Source organism: Diuraphis noxia, unplaced genomic scaffold, assembly GCF_037042655.1.
Source record: "Diuraphis noxia isolate RWA-SAM2 unplaced genomic scaffold, SU_Dnox_SAM2 contig0002, whole genome shotgun sequence".
NCBI classification, from domain to species: domain Eukaryota; kingdom Metazoa; phylum Arthropoda; class Insecta; order Hemiptera; family Aphididae; genus Diuraphis; species Diuraphis noxia.
This window is the reverse complement of record NW_028301712.1, coordinates 67605958-67631142: the sequence shown is the minus strand read 5'-3', so window position 1 is coordinate 67631142 and position 25185 is coordinate 67605958. Positions and strand designations below refer to the sequence as shown.

The following is a 25185-nucleotide window of genomic DNA, read 5'->3' as shown; positions in this document are numbered from 1 at the left end:
GGATCCAGTGCTCATCTAAAGGGGGGGGGGGGAATTTTAAAAAGCGTTCTTCCCACATTCGAAACCTCAACTAGGTTTTTAATCTAATAAAATTTAAACTTTTAAAGCAACAAGGAAGCAATATAATGTAATATAATATAATAACTATTTACAAATTACAAATTAGAAACTTTAAAATACAAATATATTATATAATATTAGATAACCAATAGTATATGGAACATGCATTGTAAAACATATTTTATTTTATTTTAAAATTATTCAAAATAAGCTAACCTGTAAAGCGTAGAGAAGTTTCTCTCTGCATAGGTAACACATACAGCCAGAGTATACCTAGTCATAACTGTCATAAGCAATTGTAATAAAAGTACCTATATAAAAATCAAATATTATAATTGGTATAATTGGCACAACCCATTTCAAATTGTAATAAGCAGACGAAAACCACAATGGTGGCGATAAGTTGATGACAACAGCAGCAGCGCGCATTTCTATATTATTATGAAAAACAGATCAGGAAGAATCTTATCAGAGAATGGGAAATAGTTTTACTCAGGCCCTTCATAAGTTATAACTAATGCCTTATGTGTGATTATTATAGTAGTATCAAAAAAATAAAAATATTAGTTTTCAGCCCAATTTTAATATATAAAAATAACGTAAAAAATACTGCTCAATAGGGGAGTGGGTGGCGATCACTCCCCTCATATCCACCACTGGAGCAATCCGACATTTATCTAATTATTATTTATTTTAGGAAAAAATGTTATACACAGAAGTTATATTGATTATATTTATATTCATTAAAGATATAGATAATTTAACTTAGTGAGGAGTTTAACATGAAATTGTTACATTAATTTAGTATATTTTTAGTACATACATAACTAACATATGTACCATATTATTATGAAGGTACTTACCTATTTATAATAGTAAAATTCATATATTTATAACGAAATTAATAAAATTAACACAAAATTTATTAATTACTTTGACAATATAATTGTGTTGAAGGGTAGTCAGAAAATATGATCATGAAAAAAACGTTCAAATTTCAATAGGAAAAAACGAATCTTCATTCATTTTTCTTAAAAACATGAACTTGTATAGAGTAAATTAAGAATTAAATATATAAATTCAATGTTGTATTAATACATTTTTGATTAAATATTATTTTAAGGTCATAAATATAGTTGCATATTAATAAATTTAACTTAAAAACAATAACTTTGTTAATAACTAACAAAACTGGAGTACTTGACTGGTTTTAAAAAAGGTAAAAATGAATATAAATATGAATTAATTAAATGATGGCTAATTTTCTTGATAGACCTTGTAGATCTAGATGCTATCCATAACAATCTGTGTGTCTGTAATAGGTATACAATTGAAAATAAAACATTGCACTTCTATCTCAATTAATTATTATAACTAAATGATATAAGTAATCTTATACTCTTATACAATATAATATAATTGGGTACAAATTATAAAAATGAAAAAATTAATCAGACTTAAAATTATGTTTTGAAATTATAAATAATGAGACCATTGCTATACTTAAGTTGTTAGTGAGTAACTTGTTGCATGCTTGGTATTAATATCAATCAGACAGATCAGTAAAATCACTCCCTTCACTTGTGGATCCATCATATGGTTCAAAATACATATGTGGCTCGTTTAGCTTTCGAGGTCGAAGTTCTCTTTTAACACCATCAATTATATCCTCTGAAGAATCTAATTCAAGATCAGAATCAGCTGGTTCCTGTTTAATTCTAATAGGTTTTCTTGCTTCAATTTTAGATGTCAGTTCACTTTCTAAGACACCTTTTTTGGGTTTCTTACGCCGCCGTTCAGTAGACAATTTCTTTGAACAACCGCTCTCTTCTTCTTTAACCTTAACAAGTGGGTTGACCTGAATATTTGTTTGTAACTCTGCTTGGTCCTCTTGGTTAATTTTGTCTTCATTGTCCTTTTCTGTTTCATTTTCTTCATTGACAGTCTTTTCTATTTCATCAGTTAACACTTCTACGTTTTTAACACTTTCATCATTTTCTATGTCTTTTTCATTGTCATTAGCTTCTTCAAAATCCATTTTCTCATCAACAATTTCTTGTTTAATATTAATTTCAGCGCATTCTTCAGTCTGACACTCATCATTTATTAAGCTGTCCACTTTTACACCAGTATCATTTTCAGATGGTTCAGTTTTAATATTTACATTAGATGGTTCACAATCTTCGTAACTAGATTCTGAATCATCTGAAATACATGGGCTTAAATAATTATTGGATTCAGTAGCCATTGATTGCAATTGCCCAAGATAAGTGCCACGTTGGTTTAATAAAAAATGCAGTTCATCTTCTTCTTCAGACATGTGAGCAATTTTCTTTTCCTTTGTCCATGATTCATTTTGTTGTGTTTTAAAATTTAAAATCTAAAAACAAACATGTACTTATTATTCAACATTCAAATATATTGAAATCCATTTAAAACGTACCTCATTGTTTACTTTTTCAATTTTATTTTTTATAATTTGTTGGTAATAATCTTTACGACATCTTCCTAATAAATGTGTCAAGTGATTCTTGTTCATTTCTCTTAATTGAGATAATGCATTATCACACTTGACTATTTCTTCTAAAATTTCATCATTTTCCTAAGGTAATGAATTTATATAAAATATAAATATACAGCGAAAAAAATAATGTGATAAAAAAATTATAAATACATCATCAGCTATAGTCAAAGAAGGCAGCATTTCTTCAGGTGATGGTACCGGTTTAGAATTGCGACCCATGAGTCCCAATTTATGCAATTGTTTCTTGACATTTTGTTCTGCATAAAATTCCTTACAAACATTACTCATTTCTTGTGGTTTTTCTTCAACATCTTAAAATAAATTCCAAAAATTAGTAAAATTTACATGTAATTATTTTTTATTAAATATTTCACCATCAAACTCTGAAAAATGTTCTTCAGCATCCTCTAAAGACATATTTGAATGATTCATAAGAGCTGCTACAACTCTTTGATAAACTGGTGTATAAACGTTACCATCATTTCTATAGCAAATAATAAAATATAATAATAAATATTAATTTATGAGTGCATGTGTCAAAGAGAAATTTTCACGAAACAAAAATTAATTTGAAAATAATAATTTATTCATAAAATAGAAGAAAAAATTTTAAAGCTATAAATTATATGTTATTTAATAAAGAATGCAACTTAATTGTTTTAATAATTTTAATTTAGTGATTAAGAATTAAATTAGTGGAAAGCATAAAATTGAGTAGATTAAAAATATAATTTTGTATTGACAACATTTAAAAAAAAGTGAAAACCAGAATATTTGTTTATTTTTGAAAGTTAGTTATGTTACAACATATTCAATTAAGTAATTGCTAATTTCCAGTTTTCAAATTATTTATGATAATGATAAATAATATAATTAAATTAATAATCAGATTGTGCAGATTGTGTTAGTCGGGCCTAATAAATTAATTTTTTTTAGTTATTTTAAATAATTTTTAAAGTATTTAAAGTAAATCTAAGAAATATAATGAAGAAGTTAAACAGTTTTCAAAAACACAAAACAGTTTTTGATTTTTTAGATGACATTCTTTTTTAGTGTTAAGATAGACCAATAATAAAGAAAAAAAACTGTGTTGATAGTTTAAGGCCGTGCATTTTTTTTTTTTTTTTTGGTAATTTTTAGTTTTAGCTAACATAGTATTTAAGCGCTTGTTTTAATGGTTATATAAGTGCTTTAAGTCCCAAATTCTGGTGATAATAAACTAACTTATAGGTTATTTTAAACTAGATTTAAAATTTTGAATGGAAGAAATATTATGTTTTATAACTGCAAATTATTTTTGAAATATTTTGTTAATAGAAATACTTTGGAAGATTTGATTTATTAAACCTTACATGAATAATATTAAAGTTGGTAATTTTATAATTTAGAATCATTGATGATCACTATGAACACGTAATTTATTTTTAGATACTTTTTCCCATATTATACAGTGACTATACTCTATTTCAAATAAGATCAAGATCAAACTTCAGTGGCTGAGTTGTAGTACAACACTGCTGGATTTATAGAAAATTAACCAGATGAGATGACAGGCGGGTGTTGTTTGATCGAAAACTGATTGTCATTGAAGACTGATATTATTTGGAATAGAGTATAGTTGCAGTTTGGAATTCGGATATTACTATTTATGATAAAATGTTTAAGTCATCTTATAAAAAGTGTGAACTGTAATATTTTTAATATACACCAACAATTCAACATTCAAGATTCAACTTACATAGCTGAATTAGCTTTATCCACTAGTTCCACAACATCGGGGGCTATACGTTCAGCAAATTTAAGTTTTTTAGGTGGACGTGGAGAACATGATGATTGGGTTTTTTGCATTTCTAGTTCTTCTTTAGCCCAATTCTTTGCATAATGTTCACCCAAAGGTGGTATTTCATACAATTTTTTACTGGGATTATATGATTTAACTAGATCATCTAACCACTGAAAATTATAATATGTAATCAAAAGATGAAAAAAAAATTGTTTATATATTCTTACTTTAAGATCTTCTTTCTTTACATGACTCAGATATGGTTCAACAAGGGACCAAAATTTATTTGCTGATTCAGTTTTGCTTGGTGGTAGCTCCTAACAAAAATTGATAAAAATTAAAAACTATTTAAGTGTTTTATACATAAATGTTCATTTTTATATAAATAGATTAGTTAAGAATATTAATAATGAACCATTTTTAGGCATGCATATTAAGCCGCCAAACCAGTAAGCACTATATCATTGGTTGTAATCTTCATGTATTGCTGTCTTATCACATCATCAGCTAGCACTAATTTGTAGGGTAGAAGTTAATTCATAGGTGTGGAAATGGGTCTAAGACAGTTTTTGTTCTGAGTGGTGTACACTTAACGCAAACAGAGTATAGTAATTTAAATAAAAAATACATTATAATTACTTTGCTAGTAGGATCAAATTCAACCTTCATCTTACGGCATTCGTTCACAGGTGATATTTCTGCAGCAGCTCTTGGTTTCTGTAAAAATGTATACAAATTATAGTATTCACACATTATTGAAAAAAAAAGGTGTAGTGGCCGGGTGGATTAATGCGACGGTTGCAACGCGCACCACGGTTTGAATCCCGGTCACAGGCGGCATTGCTTTCTGGGCAGTTCACACTGTCTGGAAAGAGAGGTCGTCGCCCCCCACCCGGACATGGCAGAAACTACGGGTGCTCACTAGAAATTCTGTTAAATAGGCGTCCGACCTAGGCCTTCATGCCTACTTCTGGACATAGCGCCATACAAAAAAAAATGATAAAAGACCTTCCATTTTCTTATAGACACTTGGAATTTCATTTTAACTATTGGCACTTCCAGTAGTATTGGACTAAGTAGTGCTGAACCATTTTTAAAGCACTGGGATAAACCCTGTTTGAAAGTATCACCTACCCACCCACCCAAGACGGATAAAGGGGGGTACCTCTTTCAAAAAAGACTATAGTTCAAGTTTTAAATTTTAAGTTGTAAGGGTATAATATATCCTTAATACTATTTTATATTTACTCTATAATATGTAAAAAAATCAATCACTCACGACCTACCACCTAAAAATGTTTTGGGGTATTAACACTAATAACCTCACTAGCCTTACATGATCGGCGTCACTGGGTGCCTCAATTTCATGTGATGCTCACTTTAAGATGAATACCAAAAATTGTTTTATATACTTTAATTTTTTATATTACAGTATAATATTTATATAATTATTGATTTGTTATTTATTTTAATAATAAGCATTGAATCTTTTAGAGTATAATATTTGCGCATTTCACACAAAACCCTATTTTTGATCAATGAAAATTAATAAAAATATTCCTTAAAATAAATAATGAATTATTTAGGCAATATTAAGCATTAAATAATTAATACAATTTTCATACTACATAAACTTACAATTGTAGGAAGTTTGGGATTTTTAGCCATCCTATGAAGGGAACGAGCAAACTGCATGGATGCAAAAGTGCTCAGTTCGTCTCTAATTGTATTTCTGCGTATGATTACATTAGTTAACATTGCTTCAAGTTCCCATTGGACATGATCCAATTCATCATCCGTCATTACATAATCAGATTTACTGTCACGGCTCAGCACTAAAGCAATAAAAATATTTATTAAACATCTATAAGAATAACAAAAATTCCTTGATATTGTTTTTACATGACAGAAAAGTAGAATTTTCTGGAATAATAATAGGTTTTAATCGAGGTAATGATAGCTCTCTTTCTTCATTGTATTCAGCATGTTTTTTTCTGGTCGGTGACGTCCGCTGTTTGAAAGACACATTACCATCTGTAGACGTACCCTCAGCGTCGGTATCATCTGCAGTGGCAGTGTCTGGAGACATAGGTTGGCGTGGTTTAGGACCTCTTCTTTTTGATACGCCTCTGCCACGACCTCTTGACCCTCCACGTCGTTTCCTTCAATAAAAAAATAAAATGTAATTACACTAATATAGATTTTTAAGTGTTTGAGATGAACTTCAATATGAAAATTAGTAAACATTACACATATCAGCAATTATCATTGGGGAACTTCAGGGAATTAAGTCAATCAGAGATTTCAATACCCTCCCAATTCCAAATAGACATCGGGTTGTAGCCATACAAGCATTGGCGCAACTAGGGGGGTGCAAAAGGGTCTTTAGCACCCCCAAGTTCTAATTTAGCACCCCTTGATATTTTAGATCTAACTATTATAATTATAATGAAATAACATCAATTTTATGTTTTTAATAATATAGCACGCCACGTTTTAGAGGCCTAGTTGCGCCTATGCATACAAGTGACACAGTACTTGGATCGTGCTAGCATTAATTAAAAAAAAAATGGTGCTGTTTCAATATGCGATCTACAGAATCTATGTCTAATATCGCCCAATGTCAAACATGAAGCTATTGGACAACTTGTATTTCTCATGTGTTAACTTACTGTCATTGCTTTTAAACAAGTTGGATATTTCTTTCAACTTGAATATCTCATCTTTGATTACCTTTTATTATCTTTACCTTAAATATTATCGCTGTAGGTTTAATAATAGATGTCTTAGCGAGGCAAGATCAGAAATTCATTATGACGAATGATCTGCATATACCAAGCCATAAATGTGTCTCATTATCAGAGATTTTGTACACAGTACAGTAAATCATAAAACCTAATTTCTCAATGTGCAATTACAGGAGCCCACACGCATACATTTAGAGGTCATGGTTAGACACAAAAACTGAATTATTGAAGAAAATGAGTGATGATTCTCTTAAACATTCGCAGTCTTATCATTATCATTATTTCTGGCGACTTAACCATCAAGACAGTCCTGACCATTTCTGGTCATATTAGAATAGATTCAAAGCGTGTTAGCAATTAAATAAAACGCGATTAAAATGATGTATGTAGAGCGCATATCGAATAAGTATCAAAAACTGGTATTGGTAACTGGTTTTGAGGATAAAACTGATGAATATTATTGATACAAAATGATGTCTTAACTTACTTTGGTGACATTATTAATTTCGTACTGTTTTAACAATTGGTTTTGAATTTGAATTCAACAGTTTGCTCTGAAATATAAAAAACGTAAAAACCACTGTTGATGATGAGGAAATAAAATTAAACTGTAAAAGTGTGACAATTTGCTAGGTATTCAGCAATTAATAATTGATAAAGATAATGCCGCCAACTTGCCGCTGAAGCCTGAAATGCAATTTGCTCTGAATACTCTGAAAGTCTGAAGTAATACTGCGGTAGTGCGGTAGCCGGTAGGTTAAATCATGTTATGTGATCATAATAAACAAAATGTACGTGATAAGAATCAGTGTGGCACATCAGGAAAATGTAAATTAATCAACCAAACAATAATAATAATGTATTTTTTTTATATCGAAATAATATACTAAATATAAAATATAGTATAAGAGACTTTTTGAAATTAAAAATATACAGTTTAAATTTAAAATGATCATAACTTATTTAAAAATAATAATATCAATAATAATCTATGGATGAACACAAATAATAATCTTACATTTAAATTATTTTAGTGGGTCTGTTCAGTGTTCAGTCTTATTCTAATAATTAATATCATAAGTACACTACACTACATTACACAGTCATTATTAAACTGGTGAATGAAAATTCACCTTGTCTTGTCGTATGATGTCGTACTCTAGTACTTGTAAAAGTCGGAGACAACACATGGCAGTCACATGCGTATACGTCGTTCTTCTAATGACTTAAATGATTCCTTAATTCTTTGATAACTCGGTGGTGTAGTATATTCTTTTGTGTTTAGAATTATTCAATGATGCCCACTGGCCACTGTGTTCACTCTTCACTTATTCTGTTATTCAGTGATTTATCCATGTCGGTGAAGACGGTGAGGTGAGGTCCGACATCAAACATTTGCCAATATTATAAAAATAGACCAAGATTTTTATAATATACCAGGGTGTTATATAGAATACCAATAGGTATTGAATTATTTAATATTAAAAATTAATAAAATTATAAATTATAATTTAGTGCTAAAATGTCAGATTATATTGGAAAAAGTTATAAATTTATAAACTGCTTTCTAATATTATAGATTATTAGAATATGTTGAGTAAAATAATGATAAACGCAAAATTAATACGTTTTAACTATAAATAACATTACGAATTTTTTTCCAGCAGTGATCTATAATTAACGTTACCTATTTATTATTTTCAAATTAAATTATGTCATGTTTATTATTATATTTTAACAGTGAAAATTTTCGTGCCAAGTTTACAATCAACTTTTTTCATTACATACCTGAAATTCCGGCCCAAGTTTACAACAAAAAAGGTTACCTCGGGTCAGTGACGTACGCAGAAAAAAGATTTTAAGGGATGTTTTTGAAAATCAGTTATTAAAAAGTAGACAATTTTTATTTTGCTTTAGCTGGTTTTTCACACACAATGTAATATTATACATATCTATTAAAGTTTAATATGACAATCAACATAAAAATAGAATAAGTAAATAAACATATGAAAGCCTAATATTTCGGGTGGTGTTTGTGCACTCAACCATCCCTCTCCTTGAGTACGTGCCTGTCACAGGCCCAGTTTACATTTGCCCTTTTTTGAAAGGGAGGATGTGAGTTTTATACAATAAAAATAATCCAAAAGATGGGGGAGTAAATTACACCCCTCTCCCACCATCAGTACGGTCCTGTGTGTGGTGTACTTCTAAAAAAAATAGGCTGTAGTGCAGGACCGTCGTTAAGGGTGGGCAGTGCTGGCTGGCATTTGCCTAGGGCCTCGCGCTTGTAGGGGCCTCGCAATTATCGCACTTAAATTTGATACCAAAATATTGTTCAAAATTATTAAATTTTTTAGTTTTGTATTGATATTATTTGTTTAATCGAATGTTTAGGTATACAAGGTACATTTGTATTTTGTATGGTGACAAATATTAAGCTGTTGAGTTTTAATTTATATTGGGTATTGTAGTTTAGTTTAAATTTAGTGCAATACCGCCAGTACCTAAACATTATTTTTAATATAGTATTTATATTTTATATATTTTATATTTATATTATTTTGTCGTTGTAGACGTCTTGTAGGCTGTAGCCCACACTCTTACCAGTGGTACGTCAAGAATCAAGATAACGTAATAAATAATAATCGCTATTAACGACTAACCAGTACGGCTATACGTCGTGCTGTACGCTCGTCGCTCGTAGATATTAATAGCTATGCCTATTAGCTTTATGTTTATATATATTATATACATATATTTATAATTGATTATTATAGTATAAATAGTATAATGTAATATTAAGTCAATAGAATTCGACGAGTTGTTTGGTTGTTACACATTTCTATTTCGTGATTTGTCAGTCGCGGCAAATGGATCCGGATATAATATTAAAAAATGATCTTTTGATATAATTATATAAACAAATTATAATTATTTAACCTCGGATTATGTAGATGATCTATGATCTATTGATCTACATAATTAACATAATTATCATAGCCGTGAGGGCCATACAAATAACAAATAATATGTTGCTTGGTGAGGGAATGCACGTGCGGGAACGCACTGAGTGTACGTCTCGGCTGCAGTTACTAGTTCCCCGATGGGTGACCACCCGGGATTTTCAGCAACATAATATCTTTGCTACATATACACAAATACTTGTCACAACTCTACTAATTCAAAAACCTACAAAAAATAACTCCCACCGTACCACCCCACACCAAATAACCTATGTTGCCACGGGTTCTCCCCCCCCCCAAAAAAAAAAAAAAAAATTAACAAATATATATTATATTTGTTATTTAGTCCATTGTCCTGAGCAGAAGCCCAGAATTTCCAGCAGAACCGGTTACTTGAATTACTTCGCACGAGGTTTCCATGCTCGGTTACCGGTATTCTGTGCCGGTGCATGTGCCATGTACTGATAACTTATCTATATTGTTGTTTAATGATAAGAAATACTAATATTTTGTATTTTACAATTTACTCGAGGTCTTATTGCAAATGCTTATTGTTGTTGTTAATTTTTATATTTTATATTCAATATTGTAAAATTATTAAAATTGGATAAAACCAAAAGCGTTTAAATTTTTTTTTTTTATTTCCAATTTTTTGTTCTAATGCAAACTATAATTTAAAACATGTATACTTTAGTCTGTATTCTATGAAAACATTTTAATGTTTATTGTGTCATTTAAATTTTTTTCTGTTCATACCGTATTCCAAACACACTTTTGATTACACATGTAAGTCATTTTTAAATTATATCCTAGTTTAGAATAAAATATTCTTTGAACTAAAACTAAATGTTAATAATTAAGAATTTTTGGTAAATTGGGTTTTAGGTGTCTTATTAAAAAGTATCTACCACTAAATAGTACTTTTATTGAATCAAGATTCCATAGGGTTGTTATAATTTTGATAAGCAGATCCTGGATAAACGGCAAAAACAGGAAATTAAAAAATATACTAAAAATATTGTTAAATACTTAAATAATATTGTTTGGATAATAATATGTTGTAGTTTAATTTTAATTAATCTTAGGATATTTTCATTTGTTAAAATGCAACCCTTAATTTTACAAAACCATTAATATATATAGATTTGACTGTTTATGGTTATAGCTAAACAATAATTGTTCATGTATGAGCATTCAAAATGTATCTAAGCTTAATTGAGTATCTGGAGTATCTTGAGTTACCTATAGTTGGCAACTAATTTGGATGGTCCTATCACATAGAGCATTCTTATAGTACACAATTAAAAACTTAAATTGTATAAAAGCAAAAAACATTTTCAATAATTTAATATTGTTGATCTAGAAATATATTTATGTAGACAATTGAATATTGATATCACAAAATTTTAAGCAAAATTCTTGTTAATTTATTACTTATATTCTTTAGGGTTGTATAATGTTAATTTTTTAAGTAATATTCACTTGTTAGTTGTTATGTGTTATAATATTATATTTTAACTGACTGTTTTTAACTCGCTCACCCAAGCTTTGCTGTTTTATTAAACAAAAAAAAATATTATTTGGAATTTTTTTTGAGAATACTTTTGTTTTGAAAAAAATTAATATAGTGATATCCCTATCCCACGGTCTTAGATTATTTATTTAATGGGGATGCCCATTGTAAATAGTGTTTATGAGATTTATATACTATAAAAATATATATAAATCGTCTAGCATTATCAATTTATCATTAATAATGTTTGTTGTACTTTTTTCTTTCAGGAATTTATGTAAATAGATTCAAACCAAAACTTACCAAAACATAGCAAGATGGAAAAAGCTTTGCAATTTGATGTGATTGCCTCCTGCACTAGTTCAAAAGCTCGTACTAGTTTAATGAAATTACCACATTACACAGTGGAAACACCAGTGTTTATGCCTGTCGGTACCAAAGGATCAGTTAAATCTGTTTTACCAGAACAGCTGGAAGATATCAACTGTCAAATTATTCTAGGAAACACATATCACTTGGGATTACGTCCTGGAGTTGAATTACTAAAAAAAGCCAAAGGTCTTCATAATTTTATGGGCTGGAAACGTGCTTTACTTACTGATTCTGGAGGCTTTCAAATGGTGTCATTGTTACATATGGCTGAAATTAATGAAGAGGGTGTTAATTTTGAATCGCCTTATGACGGTACACAAAGCTTGTTGACTCCAGAGAAATCTATTCAAATACAAAATGCAATTGGTGCAGATATTATAATGCAGTTAGATGATGTTGTGCCAACTACATCAAAAGACAACAGAAGAATGGAAGAAGCTACGTACAGGACTACACGTTGGTTAGATCGTTGTTTAGGTGCTCATGAAAGACCTGATGAACAGAATATATTTCCTATTGTCCAAGGAGGTCTTATTGAAGATTTAAGAAGTTTAAGTGCCAATTTACATTTGGAAAGAAAAGTGAATGGTTATGCTATAGGTGGCCTTGTTGGTGGAGAAGAAAAAGAAGATTTTTGGAAAATGGTTCTTCTATCTACTAATTTATTACCTTGTGATAAACCTAAGTATGTAATGGGAGTTGGATTTGCAGTAGATTTAGTAATTTGTTGCGCTTTAGGAGCAGACATGTTTGACTGTGTATTTCCTACAAGAACAGCTCGATTTGGTTGTGCGTTAATTTCAAGTGGTCAAATTAGTTTAAGACAAAAAAAGTTCAGAATGGATTTTGGACCAATTGAAAAAAATTGTAGCTGTTCAACATGTAAGACATATACTCGAGCATATATACATCAAATTGTCAGTACAGAACCTGTTTCTTGCAGTTTATTATCAGTGCATAATCTAAATTATCAAATGCAATTGATGAAAGGTATTAGAGAAAGCATCAAGGTAAACAAATTTCCAGAATTCGTCCAGGAATTTATGACAAATATGTATCCAGATAAGAATTATCCACAGTGGTGCCGTGATGCACTACAATCAGTGAATATAGAACTGAAATAAAAATGTATATTTTAAGCACAGAGTTCTGAAAATTGTTTTATATTATTTTAACTTTGGATTCATAATCTTCATTTGTTGTAAATTATCAACTACTACTAAATAATTATTGAATAATATAATTTTATTTATTTATTTATTTATAAAGATATACATTATTTAAGTTAGATTGGTACTTACTATAATTTATAAGATTTTATTTTAAGACTTGTATTAAAAACAGAAAAATGGACCAAAATTTATTGACAGATGTTTCTATAAAAAATTTTAATAATTTAATTCAAATCTTATCCCTGACCAACCTCCACATATATTGAAAAGAAATTGGAATCGTGACCTACTACTCTGAGAAAAAAAACAACAACAACAACATTAACTATACAATCATCCTTGCTACACCTAGTATATAATATAATATAATAAAACCTAAATATTTTTGTGAGGGGTATTACCAGTGGGTGACTTCCCCTATCATGTGAATCATGTTATGTTCATTAATTCTAATTGTTATCATAATGACTTATTGTACAGATTATGTGTATAGATTGTCTTTTTCTTAATAATAAAAAAAATAATAATAATAATTTAATTCTACTAATAACTTGTACCACTAAACTGTACTTAACTGGAATACACCTTTTGAAACACAATATTTCTATAATATTCTCCTACTCTATTCCAAGTGTTAATATGTTATTTAGTTCAATGTGATGAATACCTATGATTTTTATGGTTATCATCGGCTATGTACTTTGTATTGATTTAAATCATCAATACTAAATAATTGATTGTTCATATTAAATTATACATCTTGTATGTTAAAAAAAATAATCATACAATACATTGTTAAACATCCACATTGTTTCATGCCAGATTTTGAAAATTACTTAATAACCAGTTAGGTGAGACTTAGGTTTTTTAATTTTCTAACGCTGTAACAGAAATCAAATTCATAAAATTTAGTTTTAAAAATATTTTAGAATTAAATAAACTGTTAAGGTCAAAAACGAAAACTTCAAATCCCAAATTCAAACTGAAATTAATTTTATCAATCATGTGACTATGTTGTACTACCTATTAAATATTGGTTATTTGAGTGTAAACTGGTGTTAAATACCAACTTTGTTATTTGCAATTAATCTGATCATGGTTAGGGTGTTAAAAAATTAAAAACCAAGGTTTACTCAGCTGGTTATTAGAGTGGATTTATTGAAATGGGTTTTAAGCTCAGGTTCAAAATAAAAATAAAAGACAAATCAAACATTCAAGTATCTGTATTATTATGGATTAATTTTAAACAGGCATAATATAAGTCATACACAAAAAAAGCACCTTATCTTAGGATATTAATTATTGTTATAATATAATGTATTAATGTTGTACCTATGCGTAAAGGTCATAGGTGAAATAGTCAATGGTTTTCTTACATTACTTTTTTTGTTTACTTTAAATTCTACGCACACAAAATATTAAGTATTAAATTACAATTTTTTGTTTTGTTTTTGCTTACAACTATAATATGCATTATTAACATACAAAAAGTTTAAACTTTACGAGTTGTATTTTTAGACCAGAAATAATTATATTTTTTCTTTGTGGAAAAACATACAAATTATAATTATTATTATTACAATATCTAATGAAAAACAAAATATATATTATAATATTAAACAATAAAATAAAATATTTATACACACGGTAATCACAGTTTTACTGAAATATAATTTGCGTGATATTGTTTTAAATATTTGTTGACAATCCATAGCTTTGAATATGATTTAATAATTTTGGACTTTTGTTATTAGGTATCCTATTAGGATCATGGTACCTAAAGCTTGTAAATATTTCAAAACCGAGGGTTTTATTTATTAAATATATCCGAGGTTAGGTTAAACCTATTCAGTTTAATAACATTTTTTTTTTCAATGATACTATTACTATGATTTTTTTTACCATTGTAGAATAAGAATAACTAAATATCCCTAATTGTCAATGACTTTTCCTATAGTGAATAGTACGAAAGTACGATGTTTGAGCGAAATAAATATGTTTTTTGCAAAACATGTTTAATGAGTTGGACAGCATGACGTGAAAAGTTTGAAAATTAAATCATTTAATATAATTACCCTTTTAAAGCAAAGTTGTCAATTTCAAAATCGTCCCTTTATATTGTATCACAGATTTAGATTTACAATACGTTTATAACTTTCAATTTTCAAAATCAATTATATTAAAAAAAAAAAAAACAAATTTTCAAGGCCTTGTTGACCTGTTATTGAAAATCGCCAGTAGAAAAAAATATTGTGGTCCCATTATTATTTCACGAGATTTTTTTGTTAACAATGTTTAATACGTATGTATTTTATTTCATTATTACAAGACAAAATGTAATCTGCCGCGATTAAATCTGAACGCAAATGATATGTAATAAATTAAATTTGAATTAAATATTTTAAAATGTTGTCAAACAATTGTGAATATAGAGCGATAAATACATATAATAATATGGAATATTAATATTAATCACTGCAAGTGAAATTGAATAATGTAGGCACAAGAAACTTATATGTATTGGGGTGAGAAAAATAAGTATCAACTATTAACCAAGACATAATTGAATGATTAATTTTTAATATGACTATAATTATAATTTATAGTACAACTATTATTGGTAACTATACTGTAAGGTTCACGCAAAAAGCATAGGTTTATTTAATAGTTAATAAGAATAGGTACTTATTGCTTAATTTTGAAACAAACCGAAGCAATGTTATTTTATTAGTGATTAAGTCTATGTATTTTATAGATACATATGTACCTAATAATTTATATTTCAATAAAAATGTTCAAAACTTAATATAGAAATCAAAATTGACAATCAATTCATTCTTAAATTAGTTGTTTCATTACAGTGATGGGCTATTTAAAAACACCGACTGAAGGTAGGTCATTTGTATAATGCATGCTATAACTTAAATATTTAAATAATAATAGCTAATAGTAGATACTTAGCTAATACCAAACATATTATTATGTGTTAATTTAATAGGTACCAAGTAAAGTTTAAGTACGAAGTAGGTAGGTATTATCTATATGTATGATGCAATCGTGTAGATATCTACTTTAAAATAGATACACCATATAATATTATACGAATTTTTTTATAAATTACACAGAAATATATGGTAATTTCATAAATAGGTAATATTTTTTATTAATAAAATGCTTTAGGGTTTAGTGTTTAGTTATAATAATAGGATAGGTATTTCGTTTTATATATTTTAATGTATTATATAATATATGATCTTGTAGTATAATTTATTATGACAATAATTATGTTATAAATATTACTTATATAATATTATAATAGGTATAAAATCATATCTAAATATAATATTACTGTATATTAATGTTACACTAGGTACTTAAAAATTACAGTTGGTCGTCATCAGTACCTATGTCACCCGTGAAATTCCCAATTTTTACAACACAGATAAAAGTACTATTACCTACCTACAAAATGTTGTTGCCTAAGTCAATAACACAACTGCGAACTGATGGGATTATGGGATTGTTTGTATACAGTATACATATAAATATGATTTATATAGGTACCTACTGCAATAGTTAGTAAAAATAATAAGCATCTATAAAGTTAAGTACCTAAAGTACTTCGGTACTCTATAGGTAGGTGTAAAAAAAATACATTCTAAGACATTTTGTTCACAATTTTTACGGCATGTTTTGAAAATAAATAACGTTCTGAAAACATAAAATAATTTGATCTTACATGTCTTTCTAATAGGCATATTTTTTTTATGTTTTCTGCGTAGTGCGTTTATACGAACAATTTATAAATTATAGGATATATTTTTTTATAACGGAACAATACACGTATTTAGTTTCGGGTAACTCGTTAGCAACGCCGTTTTTACGAAACCCACCTAGAGGACTAGAAGAGTGTTGCACAATCAATTTACCTACTATGGTTTTATAAAATCCGTCAAAATATACTAAAATGGAACTTACTATTCATAGTATTTCATACATAATATTATACGTAGCTATGTTACCGCTCAATCGACGTGAAACTGTACAAATACAAATGTAGGTTGGTGACACCTGTTGAACAACTGTACCTACAAGTATAGGTACTCACTTTTATTAAATAGACGTATAGGTGGTAGGTAGTAGCGTTGAATATAATATATCGTTTATATATTATACAATATGTACTAGTAGGTAGTAAGGTATTATTATTATATAGATTCAGTTTTCAAATACAATTCTCATCAGTTGTCACTCCAGTAAGTTCTCGATATTATAGGAATTCTGAACGTGTCGTTAGAAATTCATATTTTGTCACTGAGTCTTTTTTTTTGAAAATGCCTTGATAAGTGTCACTTGTTTATAAGAAGCCAAAAAGGTCTGCGCATATTTAGGAAATAAGTTCCTCGGGTAGGTATAAATAATAATAAAGTGTTGTGTTGCAAAAGTTTTTACGATGATGAGTTGGGTATACAATGATACAAAAGTGATAAATGATAAATATACTGTAAACTGCAACGCATAAACTGTAAAATATGAGTTAAGGGATAAACAATAATAATTTAGATTGTTTAAACCACAATATATTTTATATTCCATTTAAATCTCCCCCCCCCCCCCCGTCAAAAAAAAAAAAAATTGAAATACTTAAAAACAAAAAAACCTTATACCTATTGTTGAATGCGGTGTGCTGGTGAGATGTACCAATTCATGTATTATTATATGTATTATGTAGGTACGGGTAATTATTGGAGAAGAAAAACAGTGACTATAATTCAATAGTTATCACACAGTCAAAGCGAACAATCAAAACCACCGTAAAATAATATACTTCGCATATTATACAGAATAATACCGGGAATGTGAATAATTGTAAACAAGAGCCCTTTGTGTTTCGGGTTTTTATGTTAATTATTATTACCACGACATTTCCGAGTGTAGCTATACTTTATTACAATATACCTACTACCCATCTATACATGGCTACAATGGCCACATATATATTTCCAACGACTATGTTACACATATTTAATACCAGGTACATAATATTATATATGTATACAGTATTAAATATGAATATTAACGGTGCATTGGTACATTTATAATATAATATGGTCGGAAACTCTGTCGTTTATAAAGATTTGAATAGTATATGTATAGTAACAATTAACATTCATATTAATATATCATATGCAACAAACAAATGAAACATTGATGTACTCGTACATTTGCATCGGTGAACGTCGATCCGCTGCTGTTTTCATAAAATTGTGGCTTTATGTGTGTGGAAATTTCGAATACAAATTTTAAAGTAATTAAAAACTTTATCTCATACTAGGCAGGTACGCACATAATTTATCCAAATCGAAAATAATATATTATAGTGGCAACTGATCACAGTTGTAGGCGTGCGCGCCAAACACCTGTTATAGGTATGTAATCCTCAGTCCAGTTGTCGGGGGTGGTCCCTAAATCTAAATTTCAAATTTTTCTCACTAACGTATTAGCGATACTCTAATGAGTTATGACAATATTATTAAAAATAAACGTAAAAAATATTAAGATAATAATTTTATCACACAGTTTTACTGCTGTAATATACTATACCTATCTATATTTTAGCTTTCAAGTTTTTTCAAAAGAATGTCGGCGAACATATACAAACATATAACACCTATATTTATTGGTTGTTGGCTATTAAGGGTCATCGACGAATGTGCGAGAATTATAAGCTTTTTTTTTTTTTTTTTTTTTTTCCTTATGGTATCGAGGACTGGAGGAGGAACTATGGTGCCAGTACTTCTCCTCCAGCCCGAGAATTATAAGCTAGAACAATAATGATAATAAAAAATAACAACATTTACCTATATTAAGTATATACCAGTTACCAAACATTGAGACATAATATTATGTTTTATATATTATAAATTTATAAGATTACAATCGAGACGACGACGGCATATTATCGCACTCCATTTAATCGTAAGTACATATTATTATTATATTATAATTGTTACAGAATAATAATACAGATTTCATTATGCTATGCTATGCTATATATTATGTTATTAGGACTATCTTTTTTATAGTTTTTTTTTTTTTTTTAAATTCGAAACTTACAATAAATTAAATGTGGCGAACGATCCGATACGAAACATATTGCGTAGTATACGTACTTGCAGCGTAACTGACCTAAGTGTCTATGTGTATAATATTACCTATTTATAAAATACGTGCCATTTGGGATATAAATAGTTTAATAAATATATAATATAAACTGTATATATACATGTAATATAATTGACAACGCTTGTTTGGCTCGGGACAGTGGACGGGTATCGTATATATATATATATATATATATACATATGCACATGCTTATATATAATATGTTTTAAAAATCAACGATGGAATGCACTGATTTTCTGTATATACGAGGAACGCCGCGGGCGAGTTCCGCGTTGGAATGTAAGTACGGGCGGGAGGGATAAATATTGAAAAACAAAACCAAATACTACGATAAGACGGTATTAGCCGCAATCATATGGTTGTGATTACGAGGATCAGGGTCAGGGCCACGGTGTTTGCGAGTACCTATAATATAATTATTATATTTGAACCGTGCACTAAAATGTCATTTTTAATCCCTTCCACACACCCAGCCACCTTCTCACCACCGCCTCGTTGTAATCATTTCGACGGATTGCGATGTATAACGAGTGTGAGTAATATATACTTGTACACAGAGTGTACTTTGGCCGTATATTATGTAGAACGCGGGACGAGTGGATATAAATGGATTGACAAAAAATTGCATGTAAAAAACGCAACCGAAAAAGTCTTTCGCACATCAGTCGCCGCCGCCGCCCCCACCGCCGACATTTTGTTTAGGATCTATACTGCAACTCTACTGCGATACCGCGCGAGAGGAGAAAAAAATAAAATATAAATATTCTAAATCCGTCGTCACGAGTTTCGTGTTTCACAAAAGTGCACGTCGTGTCGGGCACCCGAGCCAAACCGTAGGCAGGTCTATATATTATTATGGCCGCCGAAAGTCCAATTTATCGCACCGTATTGCGTACATAATATTACTGCAGGTCACTATTATTATAAGCGTACTATTCAATTTATGACGTCGTATTGACAAGCTCGGCGTCGGCGGTGTGTGATGCGCACCGTCTTGCTCGATGACGGATGACTATTTTTGTACCCCTCCCGCGAGCCTACACTGCTCTGCAGTTCAGTGCCACCCGCGTGTTCGTATAATACTTCGAATATGGGTCGACGAGAGACTAAAATCGTTTTTTTTGTTTTTATTATTATATTATAATATACGTCTACGCGAAGCGACTGCGCTTCATTTGCGATGTGCGGTGAAGAGGATATTAATATATAGGATAAAATATATTGTACTATAGGCGCAGACGATGATCGTGAGGGAAAAGAGGGGTCGGAGGGTTAGTCTTTAGTTGTATATAATACAGTGAAACCTCCCCATAACGACCCACCTCTGAATAGCGGACGGTTTTTGGCTTCAGGAAACTACGCACTTTCTATACAAACTGAACTCTCTGAATGGTGGACAAAATTTCAGTGGCCGAGAGTGTCACTTTAGGACATTAGAAGTTTAACCGAATTATAAATTTAGGGCTCGGAATTTGAGACATTTTGCATTAACTTTTTTTGGAACTTTTTAGACGATGCTTTTCTGGCCACAAATGTGTTTCATTAGTATGTGGATCTGTATAACTGAACTTTATTTTGCATTTTTTGGTATTTTTTTATTTTTAAGTAATTTGTTGACATTGTTACTGATTTCTCACCGGTGTATTGAAAAATATCAAGTTTATTGAATATCCACAAATAAATCATGTAATTTGTCAAATAATATGTAACTAACTTGTTATTGCACACTTATTAATTTACTACCTATAGACTCAATTCTTATTTCTCATCATTTCTTGTAGGCCATAATGGCCGATAACTTAAATCTTGAAAATTACCACGGACTAAGATTAGAAGTGAATATTATTATACCTACATTTTATTTATTTTTTCTAATATTCGATTAGTGTCAGATTTAATCTTACCGATTAAATTTTTATTAATTTAAAACAAATATTTGTAATTTGTTTAAGTGATTTTTTAATATTTCTAAGGTCATCAACTTTCGAGCCCACATTTATAATATAAATGTTCTATTCGGAGGGATTAATAATAGGTCAATATATCCTTATCGTTCACAATGGAGGTCGCGCACATCTGTGTATCATATACTATTATGACATAATATGTTATTATAGGTAGATATTTGCGCGTGTACACTCGTCACTACTTTTCCAACCATATGATATTCCCACGTCCCAATAAAATTATAATATATTATTATTATTACTATTATTATCATGTAATACGAATAGATAATATGTGATTTATTTTTCGTAATATAATATAATATATACACGCGACAAAACAGAAATTTTATTTTCGACCTTATATGGTCAACGTACAATAATTTCGGCGGCGGTGACTATAACAGGCACGAGCATAATTATACTATTATATCAGTTTCTATTACCTATTGTGTACCATTGACTTTAGAATACATATTCTAAAATCAATGCCTATACTTTTAATTCAGTCATAGGAGGTAATGCGAGTGGTAACGCGTGTGCATAAATGCGGTGAACGCGTTTTTTCGGAGGGAAAGTATATATAATATAATTTCGTGTATGTGCATATATATACATATATACATATTCATATATATATAATACGAAGGAAGAAAAACTCGTGCGTATAATATTATATAATATTATCAAAGAAACATAAATCGCACACGTATAGGTAATAATGATAATAATAATAATAATATAATTAATAATAAGTAATAATAATAATAATAATAATGTAGTTATATATCTAGTGCGTGTTCGGGGCGAAGGTATAAGCGCCGGACAAAATATAATAATAATTGTTATAATACATTTATGGGTATTATCATATTATACAGCTTACAGCTCGTACACGTCGCGACCGCCGCCGCCGCCGCCGCCACCACCGCCGCCGCCGAGGCCGAGGCCGCCACCGCCGCCGTTGGCCCTGGCCCGCGGCCGGCCTTGCAGCGGACACGACCCCGACTCGCGTGACCTGGTGGGGCTGGTGTACGAGTACATGTTGTAGCCGGGTATGATGTGGACGCGTACGTCACCGGACGGGCGGCTGGCGCCGTCGCGGGCCCGTCGCGAAAACGTCACCGTCGTCTTGCAGCAGCAGTAGTGGAACAGGTTGACGTACGCGTTGCGGAAGTGACGGTTGCCGGCGCAGTACACCAGGTTGTTGAAGCACGACTTGCTGAGGGCGAGCCACGCGAGGTTGTAGAACATCTGAGCGGACAGCCGCTGGACGCTGGCCAGCGCGAGGACGACGGCGAACGGCGCCCAGAACACGACGAACATGACGAAGCTGTACGCGTTGGCCAGCATCAGCGAGTAGTCCCAGTTGAACGCTAGCGGTGGCTTGAAGCTCGGGTTCAGCCGGGCCACGTGCACCTGGTACGTGATGCGCAGGTACAGCCCGGCCGTGATGAGCAGCGGCACCAGCACGATGGCACCGGCCACCAGCGCCTGTGTCGGAACGATTCTGCTCACCTGCAACACAGCAGTATGCAATTATATAAACGTGTTAATGTCGTCGGCGTGCATTGCATTAGGTTGTATGTATAAAATAATTCATTTTGGTTTAGGGGTTCAGCAAAAAAATCAAAGTATTTAACTCTTCGACGACTCTCCAATGCACCACCGTACGTCTCAAACCTAACATTACATAACGATTTTCACATGAAAACCATCAATGAAGAAGCTCAATAATTATTTTACTCGCGCTTCCGCATGCGACTTCCATCCCACCAAAATCCTCTCATTAAAATCCCCTCCGCTCTAACTCTCCCAGGAAATCCAAGGTGCAGGCTAAAAACGAAATGGTGTCGTGACCTCCCACAATATTATCAAGTAAAATATACAATATATATATATATTATGTATAGATACACAAAATTCCAGCTATCAATAATTAAAAAAACAAAAAAATAAATATATATATATATATAAATTAATAATAATTCATGCCAAGTGTTGTCAGTGGGCGGCTTCTTAATCAATTTATCACGTCCTGCCTTCTCTTAGCACATAAGCTTATTGTACATACTTGTATAGATTGTTTATTTCTAATAAAAAAAAATATTCATTTTGGTTGTCCGCAATATTTGTCTATAATATGATGTACATTCACAGGTGCTAGATACCTAATTAAGGTAAGTTATGGCCAATAAGGATACTCGATCAAATTATAATAGTTGCGAAGCGGAATCATAACTTCAATTTGCTCGAATGGCACAGAATTTGTACTGATGAACGCAAATTCGGTATGTTGTATACGTATATTTTGTTAGATGATGGTGATAGACTGAACACATGTGGGAGAAATGTCCTTTTTGAAACACTTCAATTGCTGCGTATTAGTCAATCTCATGGTGTTGACAGAAGGATGTTATATACAATTTTGAAAATTTTGGGAAACTTGAAAGCGTTTATGCGATTGTATACTTTTTACGTTCTGACAACTAACCAATCGATTTTCGTACTGCGTACTGCGTACGCACTCCACTCAAATAGTAGGATCTGTTGAGTATAGATTATTAAGTATTCAAAATTCATGTTCGGCGTTCGGCTCATAAAAATAAAACCTTCCTTAATTTCCGTTGTCAGGCTTATAAATTATAATAGTTTGTTTTCTATCATTCCTATATATAAAACGATTTTTTCGTTATTTAGTTTTTAATTATAAAAAATATAATGCAGGTATGAACTCTTTGTGTTAAGCAACTCGTATGCGCTTTTGTTGACACTAAACTATAGGTTGAATGAGCGCATCTCCTAATTTTTTGAAATTTGAAATTTCTTTTGTTGCACCCTAACTGTTATAATATAATAAGTCCACTCGTGTTTTTTCTATACATTACGTCTATGATAATATACATTTTGTTTCCCAGTAAAATTGTACCAAATGTCGTCTTATCACTATCGATAAAATAAAGTGAAATTCTGCAGGAAATCTATAAATTTGAAACATAAAAGTCAGAATATGTTACTATCATGTGTGTTTAACGTATATATATTATAGAACTCGGGAATAATATTTAATATTATATACCACATTTTGATGATAAATTATCAAATTGAACCCGATAACGTTTTCTTCCCTTACCTTACCCTTGCTGGAGGATAAGACGGTGATGTATGTATATTATATGCAGAAACATAAAAAGTAATAGGTTTTTTTTAAGGATTTTATATTATAGGACCAAATGATTGGTATAATAAAAACCGCTGGCTGGTAGTCATAAATAATATAATATTTAACGTTGCAGTATAACTGGTTTGAACAATAATAATTGTCTGCTAACCGATATTTAATAAATTATATATTGCGTTTTGCATTCTACTTGCCAAAATTACTTTTTTTTCTATCGTGACTTTAAATTGTGAAAAAAAATGTTCGTAATTTTATCGTATGACTAACGTATTAATATAAAAAAGGTTAGGTTAGGCACATAGATCATTACTCCGCTAATTATTTATATTCTAAATGTGATTTTACAATTTAAAATTCCACATTATAATGTTATTAAAAATAAAAATAATTTATATATAATATAATAATATAAATGGGGGTGGAGTGGCCGAGCGGACTAAGGCGTCGGTTCGAATCTCGGTCACGGGCGGCATCGCTCTTTGGGGCCTTTGGGCATTTCGCGGTGTCTGGAGAGAGAGGCCGCCGGAATTTATTCACGTATCATGGATTTGCTATCCCTAGTAAAATACACATTTTATAGATACCTTTAAGATACCTTTACATATTATATATTATTATTGAATTTATAACATACACACGCGCGTTAATATCTCTTATTCGCATAATGAACGTCTGGGTATGACATATATCATATATTATGTATTATTATATAAAGGTAAAAAAAAAAAATTAGGCATC

The 25185-nt window shown here is 30.4% G+C and overlaps 3 protein-coding genes across 10 annotated transcripts in view; 1 reads left to right on the top strand and 2 right to left on the bottom strand.

The window, feature by feature from the left end:
* Positions 1–1126: 1126 nt before the first annotated feature.
* LOC107162525 (uncharacterized) lies at positions 1127–7863 on the bottom strand. 3 transcript variants are annotated; one of them, XM_089220530.1, is made up of 11 exons: positions 7793–7863; positions 7602–7668; positions 6270–6529; positions 6006–6202; positions 5007–5084; positions 4595–4684; positions 4323–4537; positions 2959–3068; positions 2735–2895; positions 2504–2662; positions 1127–2440 (listed from the first exon to the last, which is right to left on the bottom strand). In XM_089220530.1, exons 2-11 carry the CDS (start codon positions 7610–7612, stop codon positions 1607–1609), a joined length of 2115 nt encoding a protein of 704 aa, XP_089076656.1. In that variant the 5' UTR covers positions 7613–7668; positions 7793–7863; the 3' UTR covers positions 1127–1606. The 3 variants fall into 3 exon arrangements, with proteins under 3 accessions (XP_089076656.1, XP_089076655.1, XP_015364963.2); XM_089220529.1 differs by having other exon boundaries at positions 7602–7855; XM_015509477.2 differs by having other exon boundaries at positions 4595–4681; positions 7602–7855.
* Positions 7864–10604: 2741 nt separating this feature from the next.
* Positions 10605–13667, top strand: Tgt (tRNA-guanine transglycosylase). Its single transcript, XM_015509478.2, has 2 exons — positions 10605–10863; positions 11860–13667. Exon 2 carries the CDS (start codon positions 11908–11910, stop codon positions 13084–13086), a length of 1179 nt encoding a protein of 392 aa, XP_015364964.2. The 5' UTR covers positions 10605–10863; positions 11860–11907; the 3' UTR covers positions 13087–13667.
* Positions 13668–14339: 672 nt separating this feature from the next.
* The window catches only part of LOC107162522 (melatonin receptor type 1A-like), a 124998-nt gene continuing 114152 nt past the window's right edge, over positions 14340–25185 (bottom strand). For all 6 annotated transcript variants that reach the window (XM_089219195.1, XM_089219201.1, XM_089219200.1 and 3 more), the window contains one exon: positions 14340–22784. In XM_089219195.1, coding sequence (XP_089075321.1) covers positions 22149–22784 — 636 coding nt within the window. In that variant the 3' untranslated portion in view covers positions 14340–22148. The remainder of the gene's footprint in view (positions 22785–25185) is intronic.